The sequence below is a fragment of the Eptesicus fuscus genome, chromosome 23, assembly GCF_027574615.1.
Source record: "Eptesicus fuscus isolate TK198812 chromosome 23, DD_ASM_mEF_20220401, whole genome shotgun sequence".
Classification (NCBI taxonomy): domain Eukaryota; kingdom Metazoa; phylum Chordata; class Mammalia; order Chiroptera; family Vespertilionidae; genus Eptesicus; species Eptesicus fuscus.
The window spans coordinates 26,566,571-26,580,497 of record NC_072495.1 but is presented as its reverse complement, the minus strand read 5'-3'; the positions used below and the strand labels follow the sequence as shown (position 1 = coordinate 26,580,497).

At 60.2% G+C, this 13,927-nt stretch overlaps 1 pseudogene and 2 gene segments (V, D, J or C); all 3 read right to left on the bottom strand.

The window, feature by feature from the left end:
- Positions 1-1,590: 1,590 nt before the first annotated feature.
- LOC129148223 (immunoglobulin lambda variable 3-9-like) lies at positions 1,591-4,977 on the bottom strand (annotated as a pseudogene).
- Positions 4,978-7,737: 2,760 nt separating this feature from the next.
- LOC103305011 (immunoglobulin lambda variable 4-3-like) lies at positions 7,738-8,859 on the bottom strand. The segment is given in 3 exon segments: positions 7,738-7,852; positions 8,410-8,698; positions 8,814-8,859. Coding segments are annotated over 3 exon segments (450 nt in total).
- Positions 8,860-10,988: 2,129 nt separating this feature from the next.
- On the bottom strand, positions 10,989-11,757 carry LOC129148222 (immunoglobulin lambda variable 3-9-like). The segment is given in 2 exon segments: positions 10,989-11,371; positions 11,712-11,757. Coding segments are annotated over 2 exon segments (429 nt in total).
- Positions 11,758-13,927: the final 2,170 nt, after the last annotated feature.

The following is a 13,927-nucleotide window of genomic DNA, read 5'->3' as shown; positions in this document are numbered from 1 at the left end:
CACATTTCCCAGCGTGAGAAAAACCCGGGTGCCCTTCCCGGGTGGATGGGTAGACAGGCTATGTCCCACCCGGACCAGGGCATACTACTCAGCCCTAACAGGAAGAGACTCTCATGTGACAACAGTTCTGAGGAGTCTACTGGGGAGGAGGTGAAAAAAAAACCCCAAAACACAAAAAACCAAACAATCACAGAAGGCTAAATATAGTAGGATATCTATTTATTTATTTATTTTAAAAGGTTTTTATTGATCGTTAGATAGAAGGGAGAGGAATAGAGAGATAGAAACATTGATGACATAGGCGGCCTCCTGCATGTCCCCTGAATGGGGATCAATCCCCCAACCAGGGCATGTGCCCTGATTGGGAATCCAATCAGTGACCTCTTGGTCCATGGGTCGATGCTCAACCACGGAGACACGCCAGTCGGGCTATTTTCACTTCTAGATATCATTTCCACAAAGATCAGATTTTGGAAATGGATAATTAATTAGTGATTGCACAGGGTTTGGGGCGGGGGAGGAGATCTCCGCGGGAGAAAGCAGACTGTGTTATAAGAGGCCCACAGGCGGGACCCTGGGTGACGGAATGTTCCGTATCCTGACAGCTGTGGTGGCAACATGAACCTACTTGTGGTATAAAATCACATGGAACCCCCCCCCCCCGCCCCCACACACACACACATTCCTCCTGCCCCAGCTCAGGCCAGCGCCCAGGGTCAGGGTCACTGTGGCTTGTCTGGTGGATCCATGAGGACTCCGAGCTGTGGGGGTGGGGAGGGGCTTTTATGTCTTCAGATCCCAGGAAAGCTCCAGAGGAAATGAACGCGCCCTAACGTATCTGAGGTGCATCACCCACAGCTTGCATCCGGGGGGATCTCAGGGTCTCTCAGCACCATGCACTGTCATGTCCTCAGTGGCCGGGGTCCCGCCCCGTCTCTCAAAGGCCTGGGCAGAGGGGGGCCTGTCTGGGCCCCGCACGTGGAGGCTCTGGCGCAGAGGGAGGAGCCAGGCCTTGCTCCACGCTGGTCCTGCTCAGACCTCCCCACAGGCCCTGCCTTCCTCCTGGGCCCAGGGCTGCGCCCCCCACGGGGTCAGGGTCTCTGTCCTGCCTCCCTGAGGACCAGGCGCTTCCTGCTCAGCCCCGTCCTGCCAGGGCCCTGCTTCCCTCCACGGAGCAGCACACGAAACAGCCCACGTCCAAGGTCACCTCTGCAGCCCCAGGTCTGTTCCTCCCTGAGCAGAGCCCGGACGGGAGCCCAGGCCCGGTGCCTCCTGGGAACCTGGTCAGCCCAGCCCCACTCGCCCTCAGGGGCCTGGTCTGCGGGGTCTGGTGTGGTGGGTCCCAGCTTCCTGCCCACAGGCGAGGGGGGTCAGAATGTAAGTGTGGGCACAAGGACCCCAGTCATGGCCCCCGTTTGCTTCTCCCCGTGGTGCCTTGGGGGGCGGGAGAGGGTGATGGGTTTTGACAGAAAGGAGTGAGAATCTCAGCATCTAGAGAGGGACAGGGAGCAGGTCCCCGAGTCCCCGGGGAGGAGCAGACAGAGGGAGGGAGGTTTTAGCCCCACTTCCCCTTTGTCTGAGTCACTGTGGTTATCCATATTGTCCACCAATGGTATAGTCTGCACCACAGATGTACTCAGCCTCGTCCTCAGACTGGAGGGGGGAGATGGTCAAGTAGCGGTCGGCCCCGGAGCTGGAGCCCGAGAAGCGATCGGGGATCCCGTCCCCCTTGGTGTGGCTTCCAGAACTCGTAAGGTACATGATGTACCGAGGGGCCTGTCCTGCTCTCTGCTGATACCATTCAATAGTGTAGCTGCTGTGCTCCTGGCTCAGGGTGCAGGTGAGCTTGACCGAGGCCCCCGGGGCGGCAGAGGCAGATGGGGGCTGGGTGAGCACAGGAGATGCACAGAGACCTGCGGACAGAAAACACAGAGCGATGCCCAGTGCACCCCGATGTGCAGGCGCCCCGAGGACTGAGCTTGGGGGGAGGATGGGGGGCAGGACCCCAGGGGCTGTGGCCGCTCTGACCTGTGGAGACGACGAGGGGCAGGAGGCAGAAGGGAAGCCAGGCCATGGTGGGAGGGTCCTGAGCGCTGCCCGCGGCTGCCCAGCTGGCCCTGGCCCTGCCAGCCCCTGTCTTATCCTCTCTGCCTGCAGCTCAGGGGGAGGAGCAGGGATGCAAATCTGGTGTCTGGGCCCAGCCAGGCTCTGTCCCAGCTGCTGGCCCCGCCCTGAGCCCAGGGCCTCCTGCGGGGCCTCCCCTGAGGGCAGAGGGCAGGTGTGGGTTTCACTGCTCAGAGCTGGTTGGCCCACAGAAGGGTCTTCAAAGGAGCTCAGTCCTGCTCTTTGCACTTGACACAGCCCAGGGGACTCTGACCTCTAAAGGTCCAAAATCAGGACCCACTGTGCCCCCTGCTGTCCCCAGAGTGAATGTCACCTCCCTGTGCAGCTGGTTCATCACCATGACTGCTTCTGAGAGCTCCCTGGAGGCTGACAGGTGGGGAGTGTGTCCCTGGGCCCTCACTCAGCATCACAGGAGCCCACACCATCCTCTGCTGGGGCCCAGCCTCTCCTCCCGGCCAATGAGGAGGGAGCGTCCTTGGGAGGTTAGTGATTTTCCCAGAATCCCCCAGACAGAGATGATGGGTCAAGACTCCAATGCAGGAGACTGACCTCAGAGCCTGGCCTTTCACCCCCTCCCTACCCTGCCCCTCCCCAGGCTCCAGATCCCCTTCCTCCCCTCCCCGCAAGGCCTCCTGAGCCCCCTGTCCGGCCCCCTTTTCCATATTCAGGAGGCCCATCCCCCTGTGTCTGGTCAGAAGAGAGCTCAGGTCCTCACAGTGTTAGAATCTGCGTTTCCCGGGGAAACACGGACTCTGTGTGGTCAGAGTTGGGGACTCTCCCTCTGCTGCCTCCATGGCCGACCACACAGGGTCACGTGTCAGCAGCATCTTGGGAATCACGTGATTGGTTGGGGTCTTTGAATGTGTCTCCTCTTCCAACAGTGAGATCAGGATCCCTGTTCTAACGCGGTGAAGGCCATGAGGCTGGACCAGTGTCAGAATAGGGAAAACCTTTAATTTGGCGAAACACAATCGACAGGACAACGATTTCCACCGAATGTCCTGCACAAACGTATGTGCTTTCAAACTTAGTGCTGAAGAGGGAGGGTGTAACTAATTCACCCCAACGCTGGCGACGCTGCACATGGGAGTGAAGTGGGAGGCGCTGGGTGACTCCTGAGCACAGACAGAGGGACCCCTGGCCACTGCTCAGCGCTGGGTCTAAAGAGGGAACTGACATGAGCCCAGGGCCCTGCCTCAGACACGCCCCTGCTGCTCCCCGCTGAGGGGGCACCCGCTCCCTCCCCCTTCCCACCCGATGCTGCCCCTTCTCACACCCACACCCCACGGTCTCCCCAGGGCCCTGCGGGCCACTCGTGCTGCCCAGTCCTCACCCTGAGCTGTGGGCTCCTGACCCCGTGGGAGGGGACCTGTTAGTACGTCCCGGGCGCCCTGACCTCCATGGCAGGGTCTGTGCGGGGCAGTGAGGCCAACGTGCCCCTTTGTGAGAACAGCAGGGCCCCGTCCACAAACATCCCTTATCGTCAGCCTGCCCTCCAGGTCTCTGCGCACAGCACAGCGTCCTGCCCGGGAGGTTCATGGGAATGACCTCCCAGCAGCATTTATTTATTTATTTTTAAAATATATATTTTCTTGATTTTAGAGATGGAGGGAGAGGGAGTGAGAGGTAGAAACATCAATGATGAGAGAGAATCATTAATTGGCCGCCTCCTGCACAGCCCTCCTGGGATTGAGCCCACAAACCAGTCACGTGCCCTTGAGCAGAATCGGATCCGGGAGCCCTTGTCTGCAGGCCATTGCTCTACCCACTGAGCCACACCAGGGAGGGCCAGCAATGTTTATTTAAAGTCCAAAGGCCCTTTGTCACCCTGACACTGCGGGTGGTGAATGTGTGGGAGCCCAGGTCCCTGTGAACTGGGGTTCTATTGGACACGGTGGGGTCGCTGTGGAGCTGAGGTCGCTGCTGTTACAGACGTTCCCTCTCACGGTGTCCAGGCCCCTCCCGGGGCAGGTCCGATGCCCCCACACTCCCCATGGCCTCCTGCTCCTGGACAGGACCCGTGGTGACAGGGCTCCACGTGGGATCGTCCAAAGGGGCCTGAAGCTGCCCTGCTCTCGCTCCTCACAGACGGGCAGCCGAGCTCAGGGCTGGGAGAGGGTGACACGGGGAGGTTTCTGTCCCACTTCCCCATCTGCCTGTGTCACTGTGAGCATCATTACCATCCCACACCTCACAGTAATAGTCAGCCTCGTCCTGGGCCTGGGCCCCGCTGATGGTCAGGGTGGCCGTGTTCCCCGAGTTGGAGCCTGAGAATCGGTCAGGGATCCCTGAGGGCCGGTTGCTATTCCTATAGATGACCAGCACGGGGGCCTGGCCGGGCTTCTGCTGGTACCAGTAAGTATATCTACCTCCAATGTTGTTTCCCCCACACGTGAGCCTGGCCGTCTGTCCCAGGTTCACCGACACCGAAGGGCGGCTGCGTCAGTTCGTAGGAGGCCACAGAGGCTGCAGGAGGAAGAGGAGGCAGCAAGGTGAGGGCCCATTCCCAGGACCCCCCTGCCGGCCCAGCCTGCCTGAGCCCCAGGGATTCCCAGGCCCCAGGGCGCCCCTCGCATCCCCCTCAGACCAGGTGGCCTGGGGTTCCCGGGGATGCAGCCTCTGAGCAAGGAGCCCTCCCCTTTCTGCTTCAGGGGAGCCCTCAGAGCCCGTGACCACAGGGGGATGAACCCCCAGCCCTGAGTCAGCAGCAGTGTCTGAGCCTCCTGCCCCCCAGGCAGCGCCCCTGAGCTCAGAGTCAGCCAGGCTGCTCCAGGCCCTGGGGCTGGGAGGGGGGAGCCGGGCAGCACCTGTGCAGAGAGCCAGGAGGCCGAGGAGGAGAGGGGTCCAGGCCATGGTGGGCGCCCTGACTCTGCAGGGTCCCTCCCAGGCCTCTCTTATCCCCTTGGAGACAGCTGGGGGGGCATGCAAATCAGACAGGCCCAGGGGCTGCTGGGAGTTTGTGGGCTCTGAGGAGGGCTCAGCCCAGGGACACAGGAAGGAGGGGCAGCCCCTGCAGCCCCGCCCTCGCCCAGGGGATTCTGGGTTATTCTGGAGCCATCCTGTGGGGGGTCATCTGCACTCTGATGGTTCCTGGCCTCGGGCCTGCGCTGGCCTGGCCGCAGCAGAGCTCAGAGGGAGGGCTGTGTGCGGGTGTGAGCCCGGGAGAGAAGGTCCCTGGAGAGGTGAGCACCTGAGCCTGAGGTACGTGCAGGGGCCCCCCCCCGGCCCCGTGTGTGCGCATCGGAACCGGCACACGTGGCCCCCTGGCTAAGGGCACCTGGGGTTCTAGCAGCCACTGAGGGGCTGTCCGTGTCTGTGCTTGGTGAGCGCTCAGGGCAGGTCCTAGAGGCTGGGCCTCAGTGTCCCCCTGTGCCTGGTGCCCGGGGCAGACCCAGGGCTGGAGGGAGGTGTGACCACTGGGGAGGGGGAGCAGGAAGGGGGTGCAGGTGGCTAGAGGGGAATGAGGAGCCTGGACCTGAGCTGGAGAAACGGGCAAATCCCACAGGAACCCGGGGGCAGACACAGCCAGAAGGGCCAGCAGTGCCCAAGGCGAGGCTGCAGGAACCCCTGCTCTGTCTGCAGGTGGGAGGGGGGGGTGAGTCCTCCCTGTGAAGGTTGGAATCCCTCAGGCCAGGCCCTCCCAGGAGCCAGGAGGCTGGAGGCGGTCTGTGCTGCCCCCTGGTGGCCGCTGCTCTCTGGCTGCTGGAGGGGCAGGTGTCCTGTGTCCAGGTGTAGATGCTGAGCCTCCTGCTCAGGGGGAGACTCCCTGATCCCTGAGCTGCTGGTCCCAGGGGAGGGTGGCTGTTCTCTCCATGGCCACGGCCTGTCTCAGGACCAGGCGCCAGAGGCTCAGGTCGCCCAGGAAGGAGGAAGGGGTGCATTTGGAGGATGGGGGTCGGGCCCCCTAAAGCATCACTGCTCATATCCCTGGGGTGGGGGGGTTCTGGGGTGGGACTGGGGGACACAGGACTGAAGGACTGACTCTCACTGGTGCTGGCCGCTGGTGCAGGTCACAGCAGCCCAGGGGCTGGGTCAGCCGGGGTCACGGCTCTCAGAGTCGGTGTGTCTGAGAGAGTTTTCCTTCCCCTTCTTCATTGAAAGACACTTTCACTGGTGAAGACACGGAAGTGGACGGCGTTTTGTGGTTTTGTTTCTGCTTTTAGGTTTCTCAGGGCGTCGCTCCACTCTCTCCTCGTCTGCACTGTTTTCAAGGAGGGACCTGCTCGGATCTCCGGGTTCCTCTCTGTGGAACGTGTCCTTCTCCCGGACGCTGTTATGGTTTTCTCTTCTGTGCTGGTTTTAAGGGATTTGATCAGGATTGTGCTGGTGTTTTGTGTGTGTGTGTGTGTGTGTGTGTGTGTGTGTGTGTGTGTGTGTTTGGGGCTTGTCAGAGTTCTTGGGTCTGTGGGATCCCGGGTTTCATGGACTTTAGAATCTCTCTGACGAGTATTTATTTCCTCAAACATTTTCCTACCTCCCCTGAATCTCTTCTGCTTCAAAGTCAGCAATCACATGCACATTAGGCTCCTTGACGTCGTCCTGCAGCCCACAGAGGCCTGTGTGAGTGACCTCAGTGTCTTGTTTTGTCGCTGGTTTTGTCTCTTGTCTATGGATTCTCTTCCATGTCACCAACTGACTGATCTTCTCCTTTCCGGTGACCCACCTTCTGTCAACCCCTCACGTGTGATTTTCTCTCAGACACTGTGGTTTTCATTTCCACCCATTGAGTTGGGTGCTGTGTTTTTGCCTCTCTTGTCTGCACTTACCTAGTTCAGTCATTCTTTTCCTTCTGAACAAATGGGATGTGGATTTTTGAAGTCCTTGTCTACAAAGTGCATCCTCTGTGAAATTTCTTGGCCAGGGTGATGGATTGATATTTTATTTTTATTTTATTTTTGCTTATTATGGCTCATATTTTGATGTGACACCACATTTGGTGAATATTTCCGTGTTTAGTGAATAATACTTGTATCTATATAATATCTGTGTGTGTATATATATAATGAGTTTGCTGTTCTAAGTCACACAGATTCAGTGATCTTAATGGAAACGTGTTGACCCTCAGCACCGGGGCTCACCCCGCCCCAGCGGGGCCCGAGCAGCGTGCCCCTTGTGCTCACTGCCCAGCGCTGAGGAAGCCCTTTCCCCCCCCCCCCCCCCCCCCCTCCCCACGTCAGCCTGGCGCCCTGAGGAGGAGCAGGTCCCCCTGACGGAGGGGTGCGCGGCTCTGATCGTGTGTGATCTCCGCCAGGGCCTCCGGGCTCCTGGGCGGCTCTCTGTGGCCAGGGGAGCTGCTCTCACAGGTGGAGCTGAGATCTCGTGGATAACTGCAGGCCCTGGAGCCATGGGCGGTGGAGACTCGCCTGCAGCGGGGCTTTGGGGTGAGCCCTCGGGAAGGAAACGTGAGAGGCAAGACGAGGTGACCTGCCATGGGGTGGCAACCGAGGATCCGCGGGGAGGGCGTCCTGAGCTGAGGCAGAGAGTCGGGACCTTGGCCTCAGGCGGTGCTGGGCCTGAGCCTCACTCTGAGAGGGGCATGGCCTTGGGGGAGCAGCCCTTCCCTGGGAGGGCGCAGCTGGGAGCTGCCAGGTCCCAGCTGGGGTGTGAGGTGGGTCAGCCCTGAGCAGGGACCCGGGTGGACTCCTCGGTGCCCACAGCTCGGGTTTGGTTGTTAGGAACCCAGGCTGCCAAGATCTGGAGCTTCATGAGCTCAGATGTGCAGGGAGACCTGGGGAGACACTCCGACATGGGACAATGAGGGGCCCCGTTACCATGGGAAGGACAAGCAGGGTCCTTACCCCTGTCTGTATGTTTCCCGCGGTGTGTCCTTCCACCCAGGCCCTCTGTCTCCCACTCACACCCAGGCCCTCTGTCTCCACTCACACCCAGGCCCTCTGTCTCCCACTCACACCCTGGCCTCTGTCTCCCACTCACACCCAGGCCCTCTGTCTCCCACTCACACCCAGGCCCTCTGTCTCCCACTCACACCCAGGCCTCTGTCTCCCACTCACACCCAGGCCCTCTGTCTCCCACTCACCCAGGCCCAGACCCCATCACGGCAGACCCATCCTGTCAGAGTGAACACACTCTGTGCCACCCCTGCTGTGCGGCCTGAGGTGGAAGGAGGGGAACCTGGGGAGCTGAAATCTGGGCCCTGGGACAGGCCTGCTCAAGGTGTTGTCTATTGGGGCTGAAGTATCCTGTGACACAGATGGAGACGGGGTTTTTGTCCCACTTCCCCATCTGCCTGTGTCACTGTGAGCATTACCACTGCTGTCCCATGACTGACAGTAATAGTCCGCCTCGTCCTCAGACTGGAGGGGGGAGATGGTCAAGTAGCGGTCGGCCCCAGAGCTGGAGCCCGAGAAGCGATCAGGGATCCCGTCCCCCTTGGTGTGGGTCCCGTTGCTGTAAAGTCGCATGAGGAACCGAGGGGCCTGTCCTGCTCTCTGCTGATACCAGCGAATAGTGTAGCTGCTGTGCTCCTGGCTCAGGGTGCAGGTGAGCTTGGCCGAGGCCCCCGGGGCGGCAGAGGCAGATGGGGGCTGGGTGAGCACAAGAGGACCACAGAGACCTGCGGACAGAAAACACAGAGCGATGCCCAGTGCACCCCGATGTGCAGGCGCCCCGAGGACTGAGCTTGGGGGGAGGATGGGGGGCAGGACCCCAGGGGCTGTGGCCGCTCTGACCTGTGGAGACGACGAGGGGCAGGAGGCAGAAGGGAAGCCAGGCCATGGTGGGAGGGTCCTGAGCGCTGCCCGCGGCTGCCCAGCTGGCCCTGGCCCTGCCAGCCCCTGTCTTATCCTCTCTGCCTGCAGCTCAGGGGGAGGAGCAGGGATGCAAATCTGTTGTCTGGGCCCAGCCAGGCTCTGTCCCAGCTGCTGGCCCCGCCCAGAGCCCAGGGCCTCCTGCGGGGCCTCCCCTGAGGGCAGAGGGCAGGTGTGGGTTTCAGTGCTCAGAGCTGGTTGGCCCACAGAAGGGTCTTCACAGGAGCTCAGTCCTGCTCTTTGCACTTGACCCAGCCCAGGGGACTCTGACCTCTGAAGGCCCCAAACCAGGACCCACAGCGCCCCCTGGTGTCCGCAGGGTGAATGTCACCTCCCTGTGCAGCTGGTTCATCACCATGACTGCTTCTGAGAGCTCCCTGGAGGCTGACAGGTGGGGAGTGTGTCCCTGGGCCCTCACTCAGCATCACAGGAGCCCACACCATCCTCTGCTGGGGCCCAGCCTCTCCTCCCGGCCAATGAGGAGGGAGCGTCCTTGGGAGGTTAGTGATTTTCCCAGAATCCCACAGACAGAGTGATGGGTCAAGACTCCAATGCAGGAGACTGACCTCAGAGCCTGACCTTTCAGCCCCTCCCTGCCCTGTCCCCACCCCAGGCCCCACATTCCTTCTTCCCCCTCCCCCGGAGGCCCCTGAGCCCCCTGTCCCACCCTCTGTTCTCTATTCAGGTGTCAGTCGTCCTGAGTCTGGGTGAACAGCGCTCAGATCCTCATGGTGTTGGCATCGGTGTTTCCAGGGAAACATGGAACTGTGTGTGGACTGAGGTGGGGACACGCCCCTCTCCCTGCATGGCCGACACCACGGGGTCATGTGTCAAAGGCACATGGGAATGAGGTCCTGCTTAGGGCCCGTGTCAGGCGAGGCTGCTCACAGTGTGGATCAGGATTGCTCCTCTGACCTGGCCAAGGCCATTGAGTGCGGAGCAGGGTCAGGACAGGGAGAGGAGGCCTTTGACTTTTAAAGCATATTTGGCAGGAAAGCGCGTTTCACCTGACATCCTGAAAAATTTAAGTTTTCACACCTTGCACTGCTGAGAATATAATGTAACTAATTCTCCCCACACGCTGGCGACGCTGCACATGGGAGTGAAGTGGGAGGCGCTGGGTGACTCCTGAGCACAGACTGAGGGACCCCTGACCCCTGCTGAGCGCTGGGTCTAAAGAGGGAACTGACATGAGCCCAGGGCCCTGCCTCAGACACGCCCCTGCTGCTCTCCGCTGAGGGGGCACCCGCTCCCCTCCCCCTTCCCACCCGATGCTGCCCTTCCTCACACCCACACCTCAGGGTCTCCCCAGGGCCCTGCGGGCCACTCCTGCTGCCCAGTCCTCACCCTGAGCTGTGGGCTCCTGACCCCGTGGGAGGGGACCTGTTAGTACGTCCCGGGCGACCTGACCTCCATGGCAGGGTCTGTGCGGGGCAGTGAGGCCAACGTGCCCCTTTGTGAGAACAGCAGGTCCCCGTCCACAAACATCCCTTATCGTCAGCCCGCCCTCCAGGTCTCTGCGCACAGCACAGCGTCCTGCCCGGGAGGTTCATGGGAATGACCTCCCAGCAGCATTTATTTATTTATTATTAAAATATATATTTTCTTTATTTTAGAGATGGAGGGAGAGGGAGTGAGACATAGAAACATCAATGATGAGAGAGAATCATTAATTGGCCGCCTCCTGCACAGCCCTCCTGGGATTGAGCCCACAAACCAGTCACATGCCCTTGAGCAGAATCGGATCCGGGAGCCCTTGTCTGCAGGCCATTGCTCTACCCACTGAGCCACACCAGGGAGTGCCAGCAATGTTTATTTAAAGTCCAAAGGCCCATTGTCATCCTGACACTGCGGGTGGTGAATGTGCTGGGAGCCCAGGTCCCTGTGAACTGGGGTTCTATTGGACACGGTGGGGTCTCTGTGAAGCCGATGTGGCTGCTGTTACAGACGTTCCCTCTCACGGTGTCCAGGCCCCTCCCGGGGCAGGTCCGATGCCCCCACACTCCCCATGGCCTCCTGCTCCTGGACAGGACCCGGGGTGACAGGGCTCCACGTGGGATCCTCCAAAGGGGCCTGAAGCTGCCCTGCTCTCGCTCCTCACAGACGGGCAGCCGAGCTCAGGGCTGGGAGAGGGTGACACGGGGAGGTTTCTGTCCCACTTCCCCATCTGCCTGTGTCACTGTGAGAATCATTACCATCCCACACCTCACAGTAATAGTCAGCCTCGTCCTGGGCCTGGGCCCCGCTGATGGTCAGGGTGGCCGTGTTCCCCGAGTTGGAGCCTGAGAATCGGTCAGGGATCCCTGAGGGCCGGTTGCTATCCTTATAGATGACCAGCACGGGGGCCTGGCCGGGCTTCTGCTGGTACCAGTGGACATTTTCACTTCCAATGCTGTTTCCCCCACACGTGAGCCTGGCCGTCTGTCCCAGGTTCACTGACACCGAAGGCGGCTGCGTCAGTTCGTAGGAGGCCACAGAGGCTGCAGGAGGAAGAGGAGGCAGCAAGGTGAGGGCCCATTCCCAGGAACCCCTGCCAGCCCCGCCTGCCTGAGCCCCAGGGATTCCCAGGCCCCAGGGCGCCCCTCGCATCCCCCTCAGACCAGGTGGCCTGGGGTTCCCGGGGATGCAGCCTCTGAGCAAGGAGCCCTCCCCTTTCTGCTTCAGGGGAGCCCTCAGAGCCCGTGAGCACAGGGGGATGAACCCCCAGCCCTGAGTCAGCAGCAGTGTCTGAGCCTCCTGCCCCCCAGGCAGCGCCCCTGAGCTCAGAGTCAGCCAGGCTGCTCCAGGCCCTGGGGCTGGGAGGGGGGAGCCGGGCAGCACCTGTGCAGAGAGCCAGGAGGCCGAGGAGGAGAGGGGTCCAGGCCATGGTGGGCGCCCTGACTCTGCAGGCTCCCTCCCAGGCCTCTCTTATCCCCTTGGAGACAGCTGGGGGGGCATGCAAATCAGACAGGCCCAGGGGCTGCTGGGAGTTTGTGGGCTCTGAGGAGGGCTCAGCCCAGGGACACAGGGAGGAGGGGCAGCCCCTGCAGCCCCGCCCTCGCCCAGGGGATTCTGGGTTATTCTGGAGCCATCCTGTGGGCGGACATCTGCAATCAGATGGTTCCTGGCCTCGGGCCTGCGCTGGCCTGGCCTCAGCAGAGCTCAGAGGGGAGGGCTGTGTGCGGGTGTGAGCCCGGGAGAGAAGGTCCCTGGAGAGGTGAGCACCTGAGCCTGAGGTCCGTGCAGGGGCCCCCCCAGGCCCCGTGTGTGTGCATCGGAACCGGAACACGGGGCCCCCTGGCTAAGGGCACCTGGGGTTCTAGCAGCCACTGAGGGGCTGTCCGTGTCTGTGCTTGGTGAGCGCTCAGGGCAGGTCCTAGAGGCTGGGCCTCAGTGTCCCCCTGTGCCTGGTGCCCGGGGCAGACCCAGGGCTGGAGGAAGGAGTGGCCACTGGGGAGGGGGAGCAGGAAGGGGGTGCAGGTGGCTGGAGGGGAATGAAGGGCCTGGACCTGAGCTGGAGAAACGGGCAAATCCCACAGGAACCCGGGGGGACACAGCCAGAAGGTCCAGCAGTGCCCAAGGCGAGGCTGCAGGAACCCCTGCTCTGTCTGCAGGTGGGAGGGGGGGTGAGTCCTCCCTGTGAAGGTTGGAATCCCTCAGGCCAGGCCCTCCTAGGAGCCAGGAGGCTGGAGGCGGTCTGTGCTGCCCCCTGGTGGCCGCTGCTCTGTGGCTGCTGGAGGGGCAGGTGTCCTGTGTCCAGGTGTAGATGCTGAGCCTCCTGCTCAGGGGGAGACTCCCTGATCCCTGAGCTGCTGGTCCCAGGGGAGGGTGGCTGTTCTCTCCATGGCCACGGCCTGTCTCAGGACCAGGCGCCAGAGGCTCAGGTCGCCCAGGAAGGAGGAAGGGGTGCATTTGGAGGATGGGGGTCGGGCCCCCCCCCGAAGCATCACTGCTCATATCCCTGGGGTGGGGGGTTCTGGGGTGGGACTGGGGGACACAGGACTGAAGGACTGACTCTCACTGGTGCTGGCCGCTGGTGCAGGTCACAGCAGCCCAGGGGCTGGGTCAGCCGGGGTCACGGCTCTCACAGTCGGTGTGTCTGAGAGAGTTTTCCTTCCCCTTCTTCATTGAAAGACACTTTCACTGGTGAAGACACGGAAGTGGACGGCGTTTTGTGGTTTTGTTTCTGCTTTTAGTTTTCTCAGGGCGTCGCTCCACTCTCTCCTCGTCTGCACTGTTTTCAAGGAGGGACCTGCTCAGATGTCCGGGTTCCTCTCTGTGGAACGTGTCCTTCTCCCTGACACTGTTTGGGTTTTCTCTTCTGTGCTTGTTTTAAGGGATTTGATCAGGATTGTGCTGGTGTTTTGTGTGTGTGTGTGTGTGTGTGTGTGTGTGTGTGTGTGTGTGTGTTTGGGGCTTGTCAGACTTCTTGGGTCTGTGGGATCCCGGGTTTCATGGACTTTAGAATCTCTCTGACGAGTATTTATTTCCTCAAACATTTTCCTACCTCCCCCGAATCTCTTGTGCTTCAAAGTCAGCAATCACATGCACATTAGGCTCCTTGACGTCGTCCTGCAGCCCACAGAGGCCTGTGTGAGTGACCTCAGTGTCTTGTTTTGTCGCTGGTTTTGTCTCTTGTCTATGGATTCTCTTCCATGTCACCAACTGACTGATCTTCTCCTTTCCGGTGACCCACCTTCTGTCAACTCCTCACGTGTGATTTTCTCTCAGACACTGTGGTTTTCATTTCCACCCTTTAAGTTGGGTGCTGTGTTTTTGCCTCTCTTGTCTGCAATTACCATGTTCAGGCATTCTTTTCCTCCTGAACAAATGGGATGTGGATTTTTGAAGTCCTTGTCTACAAAGTGCATCCTCTGTGAAATTTCTTGGCAAGGGTGATGGATTTATTTTTTATTTTTATTTTATTTTTGCTTATTATGGCTCATATTTTGATGTGACACCACATTTGGTGAATATTTCCGTGTTTAGTGAATAATACTTGTATCTATATAATATCTGTGTGTGTATATATATAATGAGTTTGCTGTTCTAAGTCA